This window comes from Cebus imitator, unplaced genomic scaffold, assembly GCF_001604975.1.
Source record: "Cebus imitator isolate Cc_AM_T3 unplaced genomic scaffold, Cebus_imitator-1.0 Scaffold60, whole genome shotgun sequence".
NCBI classification, from domain to species: domain Eukaryota; kingdom Metazoa; phylum Chordata; class Mammalia; order Primates; family Cebidae; genus Cebus; species Cebus imitator.
In genome coordinates, this window is record NW_016107375.1 from 12,728,693 (window position 1) to 12,746,216 (window position 17,524).

A 17,524-nucleotide genomic window follows, 5' to 3' on the forward strand; every position below is an offset into this window, starting at 1 on the left:
ACCGCAAACTTTGCCTCCTGGGTTCAAGTGATTTTTCTGGCTCAGCCTCCCAAGGAGCTGGATTAGAGGTGCATGCCACCATGCCTGGCTAATTTTGTATTTTTAGTAGAGGCGGGGTTTCTTCATGTTGGTCAGGCTGATCTCGAACTCCCGACCTCAGGTGATCTGCCCACCTCGGCCTCCCAAAGTGCTGGAATTACAGATATGAGCCAGCACACCAGCCCTTTTCTATTTTTTATTAACTTCTGTTCCTCACTTTCAGCACAGAGATTCAACAGTTTATTCTTCTGCTTCATCAAGTCCCATATAATAGTCATTCTGACACTATATTCTTCTGTAAAATATTTCAAACTTATACTGCTGTCCAGTTTCTCCAACACCTTGGCTTTCTTGACTACAGAAAAATATAAATGCTTTCTCATTTTCCTATCACTGTTATCCATAGGGGTATCATCAGGGCTTTTTGACATGTTCAATGATATCTTCTCACCACAGAGCAGAGAACAAGCAAATGAACACAGTAAGTAATGCATGTAGCTTTTGCCCCTGTGGGGCATTGTGGAGAACTTGCCATTGGTACATACAGCCTACACATATGCCATTTTATTACCATTTTTGGATATACTTTGAGGGGAAATCTGGGCATGCATGGGAAACATATATTGCAAGTGAAGGGAGCTGGAAGAGTTTTTCTTCCCTTGAGGACACAATAAGCTATGTGTTGTACATCTGCATTTTAATTGATACCATCACATGAGGTCAGCTGTGGAAATTCCCATTTATGGTATCATTTTGACACTCAATACATATCTAATTCTGGAGCATTTTAGATTTAAGTTTTTCAGATTAAGGATGTTCAAGCTGTACAATGTGTAGCTGAGATTGAACAGCACTGATCCATACTAATTTTAGATGCACCTATAAGTTGAGATAGACAGATCTCAGCAATTATGTCCTATGTAACATAGGGAAAAGGAAAGTTCATCTGTGCAAAATGGTGTAAAGAAACCTGAGTTTTACTGAGTCCAAATTTTCTCTTTGTTTTTTATATTTTGTTTTGTCTATTCAGTGCTACTTGAAATCTTATGTGAGTCTGAGGATAATATTTTCCAATTTTTTTTAAAAAGAACATTGTAATTTTATGGGGATTTCACTGAATCTGTAGATTGTTTTGGGTAGTTTTAATATTTTAATATGAAGTGTTTGAATATGTAAATGCAAGGTGTCTTTCTGTTTATTTAGATTTTCTTTAATGACCACAGTTATCATATCATACTGTTCATTTTGTAATTTTTATTGTATAGGTCTTTTACCTCCTTGGTTGAATTATTCTTAAGTATTTTATTCTTTTGAGTAATATTATAAATATAATTGTTTAGTTAAATTCCTTTCCAGATAGTTCATTGCTACTGTATATAATCATAACTGATTTTAGTATATTGATGTTAAATCTCACAACTTTGCTAAATTTAATTGATCTGGTAGTGTGTGTGTGTGTGTGTGTGTGTGTGTGTGTGTGTGTGTGTGTGTTCTTTGTGATTTCCCATATATAAAATCATAGTATCTGGGAATTCAAAAAGTTTTACTTCATCCTTTCCAATTTGGAAACATTTTATTTCTTTATGCCGTCTATCTTTTCTGACTAGAATTTTCAGTACAATTTTGAGTAGCAGTGGTGAAATGGGAGTCATTATCTTGCCAAGCTCAGTGAAAAATCTTTTCTTCTTTCGCCATTGAGAATGATACTAACTGTGGATTTTTCATAATGCACTTTGTTATGCTGAGAAAGTTTCCTCATTTTCTACATTTTCAAATGGTTGAAAACAGTGAAAATAATATTTTGTGACATATGAATCTTACATGAAACAAAAGTTCAATGTTCATACTACGTTTTTATTAGAACCTAGCCATGTTCATTCTTTTTCACAATGTCTAAGGCTTCTCAGAGTTGAGGGGTTGTGACAGAGACAATATGGGCCACAAAGCCAAAAATATTTATTATCTGGGACTTTTCTAGAAAATGTTTGCCAACTCCTCATCCAGCCTTTCTGGACCATAAGCTGTATGAAGGCAGGTATTTCATCTTTTATTTAAACACTGAATCTCTGATACATCATACTATTTACTATATATTAAATAGTACACACTTAATAAGGATTTGTTGAATACATTGAATAATTCTGAAAACAATGATTCTATGAAATCTTTAATTACCTACTAGTTCCAATGGCTATCTAAGAAAACAAAAAATAAGAAAAAACTCTTTTAGACGTCTTTATTGAATTAGCACCAAAGTTTAAGGTATAAAGATGACTGGCATTACATATATTGAATGAAATTATATGGATATATGTGTATCTATGTATAAAGAGATATATATGCTGTGCTTGGTACAAAAGTAGGAATTTGATTTTTTTAGTTGCTTTTCCTTCTTGGAGTTAAAATAACTGAAAACTCTGGCATGCTCTAAATCATAACAAGTAGTATTATGTATTTTGATTATTTGTTTTTATGTAAAACCATCACAATCATGGCTGTCATAGGACTTTCGTGACTATTCCTTGAACAGCAAATGTATAGCACCCAGCACAAAGCCTAGACAGAATAATATTAGGCAAAAACAAAACAGAATTTAAATATCACTTTGCCTATTTTACTAAATTTCTGAATGCAGGAATAAATAGCTTTATATTGTAGATGGATATAACTTAAGATTCTGTCTCATGGATCATTTCTCTCATGTCATTCGGGTAGTGGGGGGGTATTATAATTCTTTAGAGATGGGGAACCCTGTGATACACTAAAGAGACAAGATTCCAATACTAAAGAGGGAGAAAGTCTCTGGCAATCCAACTAAGGGTGATCTTGTGATAATGAATTAGTAACCTCAGTCTTTTGTAAAGGATGGTATTAGCATGCCTTAGTCACTTTATCTGTTCAGTACAGCATGGAAATATTCACTTGCCTTTATTTCTTTCAAAGATATGAAATGGGAATTGAATACCTTTGATCATTATTATTATCAAAAATAACAAACATGTCAGACCCTGTGTTAGAAATTGTGAAGTGATAGGAGATACTAAGAATGAAGAGAAAGACTGGTGATTGGAGGCAGTGGACAGTGGATGATCTGTGTGTGTGGTGGGAGGATAAGCCTCCCCTTCCTGCCTTCATGTGGAGCTCAACATTCCTACACAGATAACACTGGGAATCATGACTTTCTCTTTTCTTTTCCAGACATCATGTCCCACAGATGTCTGGAAATGGGAATATTCATCTCAACTTTTTATATTGAGAGACTTTTTAATCCTACCTGGGTGTGATATCTGAATCTCTCTTGACCCATCTCTGTTTTATCAGTACAGTGTTGTCAATTACTTAAGACAGTGGGTTGCAAACTGCTGAACTATGTTCTGAAGATTAATGCCGGACACCGTTAGAACATTTACCAGTCCATAGCAAAATTAGAAATGGTAGACATAACATAAATTACGTTCTATATAAAGCTAAATACATTTGATTTAAGGATAGCCCTTTTACATGACGTTGTTTTCTCAGTATTATAATGTCCTTTGTTTTCCCATCACAGAGGCAAAATAAAAAGCTGTCTAGACTCTGTCAGCACATATCCTCTCTTCTCTCCTCACCTTCTTCTTTGAACATTCTCCTGGTCTGTGAAATAAGCATTCCGGGAAAAACTGATCTAGGCCTAAGCTACCTTTGGCTGAAGTGGTCATAGTAGTGATGGAACTTAATTTATATATTTTTTTGAAAATGGAAAAAGCAAAAATCAGTAGAGAGAAAGTGATGAGAGATTTCCATGTAGAGTGAGTGAGGTCAGAAAAGGTACAAAGAAGACATATGCTGGTAAAGGAGCATGTGAGAAGAAAAGACATTCAGTTTGAACAGAATTGAAGTCACGTGAAGGGTGGAAAGTAAAGCTGCAGAGGCAAGTTTGAGTCCAATTGTGAAGCAAAATGACTCCAGATTTTTGCACAAGGAGTGATGTGTTTGACAGAGCTCTTAGATAATTTATCTGAAACTAGTTTTAAAGACTGTTACAGTGAATGCAATGGCAGAAAGGCCAGTTTCAACTCTAAGACAGAAGTTCTAATAAGCATGAATATTATCCCGAGCATAAGAAATCATCTAAAGGGGTACACAAGATAAATTCACAGGCAACCCCATAAACCACTGCCCCCAAGTATCTAGGGATTGGCCATATATAATTTATATGTAGGGCTCCCAGGAGACAAAAGCTGAAATTTATGACAAGCAATGCAGTCACACCCCATCCTAGGGCTGTACTTCTAAGAATTATTGCCTCACTAATATATAAAGAGCTGCAAAAATATGTGTGTGTGCCTGTGTGTGTGTGTGTGAGAGAGAGAGAGAGAGAGAGACAGAGAGAGAGAGAGAGAGAGAGAGAAATGTAGAGAGAAAGGGAGAGAAAAGAGACTTGGCTCGAATAAAAAGGAACAGTGAAATAGTGCACTTGGCAATACATGTCTAATGCAAAAATAATACACATTTTGTCTCCATTTGGACTGCACTTCCAGGTAGAGGTTGTGCTCAATGAGAATCAAGTTGAAAATGTTTCTCTGGTCCCATTTAAAAGCTTATACATAATGAGATTTCTGCCTTGGTGGGAAAGTTAAGAATTCTGGGTGACTTGCCAAATCTTTTGATCGCAGAGTGCTTTTAATACACATTGCAAAGCATTTGTCTTTGCAAGGTGTAAAATGCCAAAGCTCAGCTTCCTTTTTTAATGTCTGATACTCTCCATAGAATCATTTATCTTAAATTTCCCAGCAGTGTTAACTCTTTAAGCTCAGTAGCAACATAGCTATATGTAAGTATATATGACTCGAGTCCAGGGGTTAGCAGAGTTACCTCTGTAGTTTTACCCAGCCTTGGGATTCAGAGACTATGACAAGCAGCAAAACAATTTGTCTTTTCAATTAATCAGTACTGTTCTTGAGCACCATATATGTTCTCAGTCCCTTTCTAAGAAATGTGGTACATGATCAGTGCTCTCAGAAAAGGATGTAAAGCCTGTGATATTTATAGAATTTTCTAGAAGTGCACATAAGAGACTGATGATACTGGATGCCTCTGATGAGTTAAAGGGGATGAAAAAGTTTCCTTTTCTCTATTTACCCTTTAATAGCATATGAATTTATACAATTTGCTTCATTTACCTATTTAAAAATAAAATATAAAATGACAACTTAAAAGTTGGTTTGAAGGTAAACATTTATTGGTAGGCAACAATTAAAATGCAATCTCAGAGTGTATGCCAGTTGTTGTTTAATGTGACATAGATTCTAGGCTCTAGAAAAGAAGAAGAAGAAGAAGAATGAAGACTGGAATAATTAAGGATGATTTATCCAGGTCTCTTGCACTGATTGTAGATTATGAATGAGGACATGCATACGTAGTCCACAGTATTCAAAATGTCCTCAGTCATTTTGGGTAATCCACAAAGGTGACTCAAATACACTCACTAGCATCCTTCTGAAATCTCTGCCTTGGCCCTTTAGGCATGTGTTCTGTGTGCTCACAGTTCGGGCAGAGCCTGGGCAGTGCTGTTTCTGTCCATCTTGCTCCTGCCTGGGGTGCATCTCTGTCCTCAGCACTGAGAGATGTTTAAGTTAAACCAACACCTCTACAATTCACAAACTGCTCATTCTGCAGGTGTCACAGCAAAGAATGGCCTTCTAGAACCCCAGCTCTTTACTACACTTTGTCACCTGTAGTTTCTCAGATTTCACAAGCCCTATCACTAAAACAACTTTTTAACCAGCTCTGTGCTGTCAATTAATTACAACCAGTCTGTTTTCCACATAAGGCTGGTCATGGAATGAATACCAGGCTGTTATCATCATTGTTCAGTCTTTCCTGACCCTCCTTTCAGAAACCCACATATAACTTACTTCTATGAATATGGTTTCATGCAAAAAGATAACTGGATAGAACAGTTCACCATATATGCAATATATATATATAGACTATAGATATGACATTAATAGAAGATAGCCATATGTTTTTATTCAAAAACGAATATGCAGTGTTAGATGTTTGTTACATTTGCATTCCTTGTATTTTATTCTGAAACTTTTATGATAGATGTAGTACTGGAAAAACAGACCCCAGCTCTATAGTACATCCCATGAAATTTATCAGATGGACTCTATTCTCTCCAATTTATAAGGACATGAAAATTAATCTCTTCAAAAATATTGAAAAGCAAGTTTCAAGAAAAACATTTCACGTATTCCAACTGTGAGCACATCTTTTGTTTTGAATCTTCTTATTAAAAAGAAACTTTTAATGGTTTACCACAGCTCCCATTTTTTTTCCACATTATCACAAACACTTATATTTTTGCTTTTTGATGATAGCCATTCTAACAGGTGTGAGAAAATATTTCACTGTAGTTTTAATCTGCATTTCCCTGATGATTAGGAATGTTGAGCAATTGTACGTCTCCTTTTGAGAAATTTTAATTCCAGCCCTTTTTACACTTTTATGTTAAAGGTATGTTTTTAAGTTAATTGTTTCCATAGCAATTGAGTTGTTTAAGTTCTTTATGTGTTTTAGATATTAACCCCTGTTCAGATGTATGGTTTGCAAATATGTTCCCAATCTGTGGGTTTTCTCTTCACTCTGGTGATTATTCTTTTTGCTATGCAGCAGCTTTTTAGTTTGCTGTAATCTTGTTTGTTTTTGCTTTTGTTGCCTGTACTTTGGAGTTCATGCCCAAAAGATCCCTGCTAAATTTTCTTTTAGTAGTTTTACAGTTTTCAGGTCCTATATATAAGTCTTTAATTTATCATGAGTTGATTTTTGTATATGGTGTGAGATAAGGATCTAATTTCATTCTTTGCATGTGGATATCAAGTTTTCCCAATACCATGTATTGGAAAGGCTTGTAGACTCATTGCAGAAATATAAATTAGTACAGCTATTATGGAAAACAGTACAGTAGTCACTTCTTATTCAGAAATGGTAAGTTCCAAGACCCCCTCCAGATTCCTGAAACCAGAAGTAGTCCCAAATCCTATATACACAGTCAGGCACCCCCATAGCTACATTTCTGTCAACAATAAACTGTATATACAACACAATTTCATAAGATTATAGTGGAACTAAAAAATTCCTACTATCTACTGATTTTGTAGCTGTTCTAACATTGTAGTACAATGTATTACTCACATGTTTGTGTTGGTGCTGGTGTAAACAAAGCTACTGTGCTGCCAGTCATATCAAAGACTAGCACATATGATTATATACAGCACATAATACCTGATAATAATAATGAATTACCATGCTGCTGGTTTATATAGTTACTATACTATAATTTTGATCATTATTGTAGAGTTTACTCCTGTTTATTTTTTGAAAGTTAACTCTAAAACAGCCTCAGGCAGATCTTTCAGGAGGCATTAAGAAGGTATTATTATCATAGGAGATGACAGCTTCATGTATGTTACTGCCCCTCAAGACCTTCCAGTGGAACAAGATGTGGAGGTGGAAGACAGTGATATTGATAATTCTGACCCAGGGAAGGCCAAGGCTATAATGTGTTTGTGTCTTGTTTTTAACAAAAAAGTTTAAAGCATAAAATATAAAAATTAAAGATTGAAAAAAGCTTATAAAATATATAAAGAAAAATGCATAGCTATACAATTTTGTGTCTTTCACTAAGTGTTATTAAAAGAAGGTCAAAAACTTTAAAAAGCTAATTTTATAGAGTAAAAAGTTTATAGCCAGCTAAAGTTAATTTATTATTGAAGAAATAAAAGCATTTTAGAATAATTTAGTGTAGACAGTGTATAGTGTTGATATAATCTGCAGTTGTGTACAGTAATGTACACAACTTTCATGTTCACTCACCCCTCACTGACTCCCCCAGAGCAACTTCCATTCATATAAACTCCATTCATGGTAATTTGTATAAGATGTATAATTTTTGTTTTTATCTCTTGCACTGTATTTTTATTATACCTATTCTATGTTTAGATATTGTCAGATATACAAGTAATTTCTATTGTGTAACAATGGGTGACAGTATAAAGTATAGTAACAAGCTGTACAGATTTGTAGCCTAGGAGAAACAGGCTATACCATATAGCTGAGGTGTGCAGTGGGCTATACCATCTAAGTTTGCATAAGTGCACTCTATGATGTTTGCATAATGATAAAATTGCCTAACAATGCACTTTTCAGACCATATCCTCATTGTTGAGTGATGTATAATTGTGTCTTTTTTTTTCATCTGATAACTGAGATGGCTACAATGTAACCAATGGGCAGGTAGGGTATACAGCATAAATACACTGGACAATAAGATAATTCACGTCCCAAGAAGAATGGAGTGTGACTGCATGAGATTTCATTATGCTACTCAGAACAGTGTATCTTACGTATTGCTTAGGTTTTAAATTTTCCACTTAAAATTTTGATAATACAGTTGACCAAAGGTAACTGAGATCGCAATAGGGGGTCTCTCACCAAATTAAAAATAGAACTATCATACGATCCAGCAATCCCATAGCTGGGTATGGTAACAAAACAAATCAGTAAGTTGATATAATATTGACACATCAATTTTCATTGAATCATTATTAATAATATCTAAAATATGGAATCAACCAATGATCCATCCCATTGATGGATAACTGGAAAAAAAGAATATATATATATATTACATATAGTCATCCCTCCATATCTGTAGCGGGTTGGTTTCAGGATATTCATTTCAGTTTGCTGCAGGGGTGGGGCCCTCATGGAGAACCTCTGCTAGGGCAGTGTGGAAGGGAAATTTGGGGTTGGAGCCCCCATACAGAGTCCCCACTGGGGCACTGCTTAGTGGAGCTGTGAGAAGAAGACTACTGTGTTCAGATGCCAGAATGGTAGATCCACCATTCTGCTTGCACCGTGCACCTGAAAAAGCAGCAGTCGCTCAATGCCAATCTGTGAAAGCAACTGGAAGTAGGGTTGTAGCCTGCAAAGTCACAAGGGTGGAGCTGTTCAAAGTTGTGGAAGCCCACCTCTTGTACCAGCGTGACCTGGTTGTGAGACATGGAGTCAAAAAAAAAATCATTTTGGAACTTTAAGGTTTAATGTCTGCCCTATTGGGTTTTGGACTTGCATAAGTTTTGTGGCCCCTTTGTTTTGGCCAATTTCTCCCGTTTGGAGTTGGTATATTTTCCCAATGCCTGTACCCCTGTTGTATATAGGAATTGACAAACTTGCTTTTGATTTTGCATGCTCATAGGCAAAGGGACTTTGTCTCAGATGAGACCTTGGACTTAGAATTTTGGGTTAATACTAGAATGAGTTGAGACTTTTGGGGCCTGTTGGAAGGACATGATTGTGTTTTAAAATGTGAGGACATGATATTTGGGAGGGACAAAGGGAAGGAATGATATTGTTTGGCTGTGGCCCCACCCAAATATCATTTTGAATTATAGTTCCTATAATCCCTCTGTGTCATGATAGGGATGGGGAAGGTAATTGAATCATGAGGGTGATTACTCCCATGCTACATTAGTGATAGTAAGTTCTCATGAGGTCTGGTGGCTTTATAAAGGGCATCACCCTTCATTCATTTATTATTATTCTCTCTTCTACTGCCTTGTGAAAAAGGATGTGTTTGCTTCCTGTTCTGTCAAGAATGTAAGTTTCTCGAGGCATCTCCAGCCCTGCAGAATTGTGAGTCAATTAAACCCCTTCCTTTTATAAATCACCCAGTCTCAGACATGTCCTTATAGCAGTGTGAGAATGGACTAATACACTGACTAAAGCTAATAATGCTACAATTTTCAAGTCAATTTTAAGTGTTGTCATTACAAATACATAAGTCTATGGGGTGATACATGTTAATTAGCTTGACATTAGCCACTCTACAATGTGTGTATATTTTAAAACATCACATTATACATAACAAATATATACAACTTTTATTATTTAATCAAATATTGAAGAAGAAAGAATTAGGTTGGTACAAACGTAATGAAAGTTTTTGCCATTAAAAGTTAGTAATTGTGGTTTTTGCCAAAGAAAGAAAGAGAAAACTCTTGAGTCAAACATCTCATGGTGGTTTGATGGAAGAAGCATTAATTATTTTCTACCTTTGTAGAAACTCCTGGTAGATCTAAGGCCTAAATAGCTCTGTAAATTTTGTAGTAAATGCTCTTTGCTGAAGTGTGTACAAGTACTGAGTCAAGAAGTGTTGGGTATAAATGGGCAGAAGTTGCCATGAAAGATGTAAGAGGAAGATTTACAGAAAGAATAAAAAATTACATTCTTAGCGGATGTTCTGTTGATGGCTTGTAATAGTCTCCTAGGAGGTTTACCTTGCATGTCTGGTATCTTCAGAACAAATAGCCTTAGCTTGCACTGACCTTGATATCGTTATGAATTATTTTAACAGGGTGAAACTTGGAAAAACATCTCTAATGTATTAGATACCTTCTTGCTAAATGCAGCTCTGGAATAAAGGTCTTCTCTATCTGTCTGTTTACTGTGTGCTGGAGACATGCCAGGTTATAGGAGCCAGCCAACATAAATATGTAGATCATTCTGCCTTTGAATAAGTGGATATCCAAGTTTGGAATTCTTTTCCATTAATATTTGCAATAGCCTGTAAATTTTACAAGGATGAGATGCAGAAAGTTATTTAAATATTTGAGGTAATGTTGTATATGGAACGAGTAAAGAGAACTTCTTGGGGTAGACATACTTCAAAAGATAATGACATCAAGTAATTATACTAGATCCAGCAAGGTATCCATTGGTTTTGAACCTGATTTGGTTATTTGATTAGCAGATGGCTTTGGAAAAAACAATTTATAGTGTCTCCCCTCCTAGTTTATAAATTCAGGAAGTTGTCCTAAATGACCAAATAGGTTCCTTTCAGCTTTAAAATTCCATGAGTCAACAACTGCAAATGGAAGTAAGACACCTGAAACAGTAACTAGGCAAAATTTAGAAAGCATAATTCCTTTAAAAATTGTGACACGAGAATGAATGTATAGTAGTTTGTGCTAAGAAACACAGGGTGGGGATCTGTGCTACCTAAAGAGGGGCAGGGCAATAAATAATTGGCAGGGCAAAGCAAATTTATGACTTCATAAATAACGTCTTTCTGGCATTCAGAAAGATAATAAGCAAACAAGTTTATTTTGTCTGTACATACAAAGATGTGCATGTCATTGCGTGAATATATAGTTTATCTGCTGGCTCACCTAGACTATGGCTGAGCTGTAGTTTTTCCTTTCTAGCCATACAGGACAGATTCATGAACTGGTGGATGAGGTAGGATCTGAGGGACAAAAATAATTTACTTCTTACACAAAATGATTCTCTCTGAATTCTTTCTTTCTCTTTTTTTTTTTTTTTTTTTTTTTTTTTTTTTTTTTTTTTTTTTTTTTTTTTTTTTTTTTTTTNTTTGAGACGGAATCTTGCTCTGTCGCCAGGCTGGAGTGCAGTGGCGCAATCTTGGCTCACTGCAACCTCCGCCTCCTGGATTCAAGCGATTCTTCCTCCTCAGCCTCTCGAGTAGCCGGGACCACGGGTGTACGCCACCATGCCCGGCTAATTTTTTTGTATTTTTAGTGGAGACAGGGTTTCACCATATTGTCCAGGATGATCTCAATCTCTTGACCTGGTGATCTGCCCACCTCAGCCTCCCACAGCACTGGGATTACAGGCGTGAGCCACCACGCCCGGCCCCCTCTGTGAATTCTTACTATGTGAATGCATTGAAGACTTCCACAATGCATTTTATCTGTCATTGCAATAACATATCAACCTCGTTTCACAAATGTGATTATCACATCAGGATGGCCAAGGATACTGAAGGGCTGAGATATAGGGTAGGGGCATAATGACGAGTGAGAAGAGAATAAAGAGTTTCTGCTTCTGAGAATGCCCATTTAAAGACTAAGAGAAAAGCTCAGTGGTGTTGTTAAGAATACCAGGCATAGCAGGAGCATTGACAGCACAAGGGATTGGTCTGATGTGAGACACAGGGTATCAAAAAAAAAAAAAAAAAAAAAAAAAAGGAAGGCAAACATCATATGATGCAAACTTCATGAACTGAAAGCATCCACTTCCTGTAGGGGAAATGTCCGTATATCTTCCCTTCAATTCTTAGAGTCCTCATTTACTCATATTTTCTCCTTAAAACAGTTTGATTATCTTATTTCCACCAAGGAGATCAAAATGAAAGGATGATGCTAGTAAAAGATACAATAATAACTGTTAGAAGTGGCTCTTAGTATAGTTATTGAAAAAAAGAAGGCAAAACTGTTAGAACCAGACATGAAATCTTGGAAAGTCAGGTGGTCTGGACAACTTTCAGGGCTAAAGGGAGATGAGCCACCCGAGGGAGCGGCGCTGCCGGCCAAGAGCGCAGGCCCGGCCATGACCGACTTCAAATTGGGCATCGTGCGGCTCGGCCGGGTGGCCGGGAAGACCAAATACACACTGATCGACGAGCAGGACATCCCGCTGGTAGAGAGCTACTCCTTTGAGGCCCGAATGGAAGTGGATGCAGATGGAAATGGCGCTAAGATATTTGCCTATGCCTTTGACAAGAACCGAGGAAGGGGCTCTGGGAGACTCCTTCATGAGCTGCTGTGGGAGCGGCACCGGGGGGGCGTGGCCCCGGGCTTCCAGGTGGTGCACCTCAACGCCGTGACTGTGGACAATCGCCTGGATAACCTGCAGTTGGTGCCGTGGGGCTGGCGGCCCAAGGCCGAGGAGACCTCCAGCAAACAGAGGGAGCAAAGCTTGTACTGGCTTGCAATTCAGCAGCTGCCTACAGACCCCATAGAAGAGCAGTTTCCTGTCCTAAACGTGACCCGGTACTACAACGCCAACGGGGACGTGGTGGAGGAGGAGGAGAATTCCTGTACCTACTATGAGTGCCACTACCCGCCCTGCACGGTGATCGAGAAGCAGCTCCGGGAGTTCAACATCTGCGGGCGCTGCCAGGTGGCCCGGTACTGCGGCTCCCAGTGTCAGCAGAAGGACTGGCCGGCCCACAAGAAACACTGTCGGGAGAGGAAGCGTCCCTTCCAGCATGAGCTCGAGCCGGAGCGATGACGGGCGGGGCAGCCGCACACAGTCGCAGCCCCCGGGCTCTGCCCTGGGCACAGCAGAGACAAACTCGTGGTTGAACCTGGAGGTGCCGAAAAAGCCAGCTGCAGGCCCGGGACGGCCGCCGTGAGACTCCCGACGTTACAGGCAGCCTGTGTGGGCACAGCGCCCTCAGTGTTCATCCCCAGCAGGGACAGGAGGAGGCTCCACCGGGACGGTTCTCATTATTTATATGTTAATATGTTTGCAAACTCATGTACAGTTTTTTTGGGGGGGAGGCAAAGGGAAGGGTAGAAATTACAAATAGAATCTTTTGCTGTAATCCTTGAATGGCAAATGGTCAGGCCACGTGTCTAAAAACTGTCCTGTAGCTGCAGCTTCGCCCCACGGAGCGCGGCCTGCACGGGAGCTGTGTCCACAGAGGCAAAGTAAAGGGGTGGAATCGTAAAAAAAAAAAAATTATAATTTTTTTTATATTATAATTTTTTTTATATTATAATTTTGCCTTTCTTTTGTTTAAGATATTCTGCTGTGAGTAAATGTCAGGAACTCTTTTTCAAGGGTACTTGGCACTGCTCTTTCTTCTCCCTTTTCATTGACCTTCTAATGCTGCTGTGGAGAACCCAAAGCTTCCCCACTACCCACTACATCCTTAAGCTTGGAGTAGAGTGAAGCCAACTGAAAGGAAGATATGCCTTACTGTCCCACGGAGAGCCATCTGGTTATAGCTGACTCTATGCAATTAATTTCTGCCTACTTGTGAGGCAGAAATTAATTATGAGAAGATAATATATTATGAGAAGATAATAAACATTAACCAACTTAAAAAAGGTGTGTGAATGACCGAATCTTTACAGCATCAAGAGAGTCAAATCAGTAGAAAAGAACCATGGCATTGAATAGGAAAAATTTTGTTTTTTTACTTAACTGACAGAAATTAATCTGCAGTTTTGGATCTATTCAATCAGGCAAAGAATATTTATTGAGCACCTATTGCACTCACATAAAATTGCTTGGGAATGTAATATACTCTAACATCTTTTAATCTTTTATGCTAAGTTTTCTACAAAAAGAGCATGACCTGTCTAAATAAGCAGTGTAAATAAAGGTCATGTGAGAAATAAATTAACATGCATGACTGGAGTTTTAGGGGGAAAACAGCCAATTACAGATGAGTTAAATAGGAAATGATTCCTGGATATGCCGACATTTGAACTTGGCCTTGAAAAATTGCTAGTTATGGGAATAGAACATATTATATATTTCAATTATAACATACAACTTCTTAAGTTTTTGGCATTTAGTATTACCCAAATCCATGGGTACATGAATAATGAAAGTATACCTTTAACTCAGTAAATGTATTTCTATCTCCCATCAGCCTCAAAAAGCTACACTTAAGTTGATAAAATATTTAAACAAAAATTATATTTTATAACTGAGGAAACCTAATATGTTCATAGGGTGGCATCGTAGGGACATTGCAGAGTAAAAATGGAGTAGTAAAAATTTAAACATGTAAAAGGGGATTTGCTACAGGGATGGGTAACATATATATGATTTTCTTGCTGTGTGATGTAAGCCTAATCACCTAACCTGTCTGTGCTTTGGGTTAATTACCCATGAGATAGAGCTATAAAGAAGGAAAAACATTATTATAAAGAGTTTGGTTGATATTATAAAATTCTATATAAATGAGTACTAACTGTAAGAAAGTATGTTTAATTAGATATTGATTAAGTTATAGAGCCATATTTGAAGATTACTTTGCTTTATAGAAATTGCATCTCTATTTACACTTGGCTTCAATTTGCCTTGTGAACATACACATTGTTGTAACCATAAATAAAATAAAGAGATCTCACCAGGAGGATGAAGAATGGATTAGCTAGAAAGCCAAGGTAAAAGGTGTCAAGGCTCAGCCAAATGACAAAGTAAAGAATAACAGATTCAACCTTCCTCGAAATACCGAGAGTTACACAATGAATATGATGGCTCTTTCATTCTGGAGTCAGAAAGAATGGAGGGAGCAGGGCCACACTGTGATAAAACATCTATGGTTCTCACCTAATAGTGAGTCTATTCTGGGCTCTTTGAGATAGGGGAAAGGAAAATGCTAGCTGGGATTAATGTGAAGTTCTGTTGTCTCTAGCCAGGAATGACCAAGGATGCCTGTGTGAGTCACTAAAAGTAAATGGCACAATAAAGTCAGAAAAGGTGTGAACCGAAGTGGGTCATCATCTGAGATCCCTTCTCATCGAGAGGGCAGCCTGGTCCCTTACCTATTATGTTTGGTGCCCCTCTCTTACCACTTTTAATCTGCCTCCCACCATTCTGAAGTTACACGTGCAACTCTCTTAGCTGAATATGGCCATACTTTAAGATCGACTGTGTAGAACCCATGCCAGCTTATCTCACATTCACTGTTCTCTTTATTGCTTCAAACTAATAGTACATATTTTCTGCCCACTTAACTCTTAGTGTATTATCATGTGACATATTTATGTTGTTTTCTTATATTGTTACTTATATCACTAATACACCAGAAGCTTAAAATCATAGGGGAGGTAAAAGACCCCCAGAGGAAATAGAATATATCATATTCACTTTTATACTCTACAGGACACAAGGGAAAGGAGCATTTTATAAATATTTCTTCAAGGGTGAGAGAAAGAAGAAATAAACTAATATAATGTATTCTTCATCATGTAGCAGTGTGTTCAACCGCTGTGTGTCCTCAACTTCTGTGAGGGACTACATGAAAACAGTAAGGGAGGCTGTGCTCCCCAGCTCTGGTTACAGCCTGTGTTTCTGAACCATGAATCAGCACTTCATGTCATAGCTCTTTTAGTTATAACTTCCATAAGGAAGCTACAAGTATCCAAACACTATCTATATTAATGTCTAATAAATCTTACCTGTGAGCTTACTGATTGGGTATTGCAGTGCTTAAAATGTGCTCAGAAACAGAGGCCTGCTTTGGTATGCTTAACTTTGTGATTATTTCTACTTGATATATCTTCACATTGACTTTTTAAAAATAGCCTTATTATGCAGTTTTTTACTCATATAAAAATATTATATGTGTGTGTATGTGTATACATGTTCATATACACATTTACATATATATATTATACACGTATACTGACAATGTTGTATTTCTCCTGAGTCCTGTGATAGGTCCTGGAAAATAGGGAAGGTTAAGAAATACCCCCACCCTTTTGTGTAACAGAAAATAGCTCTATGCAAAGAGTCACCCTTCTTCATATGATTTAGGTAAGACTGATGGACAGTACACACACAGACACATACATCTGCATATATCAGATACACAAACACAGTCACACATACACATATATATACACACACACGTATACTGTAAATTCATATAATAAAAAAATAAAGGTTTAGAAAAACAGCTAATTCCTCAAAAATAATCATGTAATAATAAGGAGACATTTTGTGTTACATATGGAGATATGGAGGGAGAAATGCAGGAACCAAGGAGAAAGAGGAAGGTGAGAGAAAAGGTATGGATGAGAGAGTGCTGATTTTATTAATCTGGGTCCTTTTATATGCATGCAATTTTTAAAATGGAAAGTATTCAATCTCAATTTACATTAATCTAACCAATGAAAACAATATACAATTAAAATTGCAAGAATAACTGAATTTAAAAAACTTTTAAAAGATATAACTTTTCTAACAGATTCTGTGATGATTAAGAAAAATAGAGATTTGTAAATTTCGTGATTGAATTTATGGCAACATCAATTTGCTCAATATCTGGAAAGAAAAGGTCACTAACCTTCTCATTTCCAATTACACCTTCTCTCTCCCACTTTTACATATTAAGATGATATTTTTATTTTGATTATTTCATATGTATTAAGATTTAGAATAATTACTTTATAATTTTTTTAATTTTTCCATACATTATTGGGGTACAGGTGGTATTTTGTTACATAAGTAAGTTATTTAGTGGTGATTTGTGAAATTTTGGTGCACTCATCACCCGAGTAATCTACAGTGTACCAGATTTGCAGTCTTTTATCCCTCGCTCCCTCCCCAGTAGTGGGATTGCTGGATCAAATGATAGTTCTACTTTTAGTTCTTTAAGGAATCTCCACAATGTTTTTCATAGTGGCTGTACTAGTTAACATTCCCACTAGCAGTGTAGAAGTGTTCATGGATCACTGCATCCACACCAACATTACCGTTTTTTGATTTTTTGATTATGGCCACTCTTGCAGGAGTAAGGTGGTATCATATTGTGGTTTTGATTTGCATTTTCCTGGTCATTAGTGATATTGAGCAGTTTGTTGACCATTTGTATATCTTCTTTTGAGAATTGTCTATTCATGTCCTTAGCCCATTTTTTGATGGGATTGTTTTGGTTTTTCTTTCTTTC

General features: G+C 37.1%; 1 protein-coding gene across 1 annotated transcript; it reads left to right on the forward strand.

The window, feature by feature from the left end:
• Positions 1-12,395: 12,395 nt before the first annotated feature.
• LOC108305174 (zinc finger MYND domain-containing protein 19) lies at positions 12,396-13,550 on the forward strand. Its single transcript, XM_017529732.2, has one exon. It carries the CDS (start codon positions 12,436-12,438, stop codon positions 13,117-13,119), a length of 684 nt encoding a protein of 227 aa, XP_017385221.1. The 5' UTR covers positions 12,396-12,435; the 3' UTR covers positions 13,120-13,550.
• Positions 13,551-17,524: the final 3,974 nt, after the last annotated feature.

Excerpts from the sequence above, each read along its gene's own strand:
- LOC108305174 (XM_017529732.2), top strand. The coding sequence starts at position 12,436 with ATGACCGACTTCAAATTGGGCATCGTGCGGCTCGGCCGGGTGGCCGGG.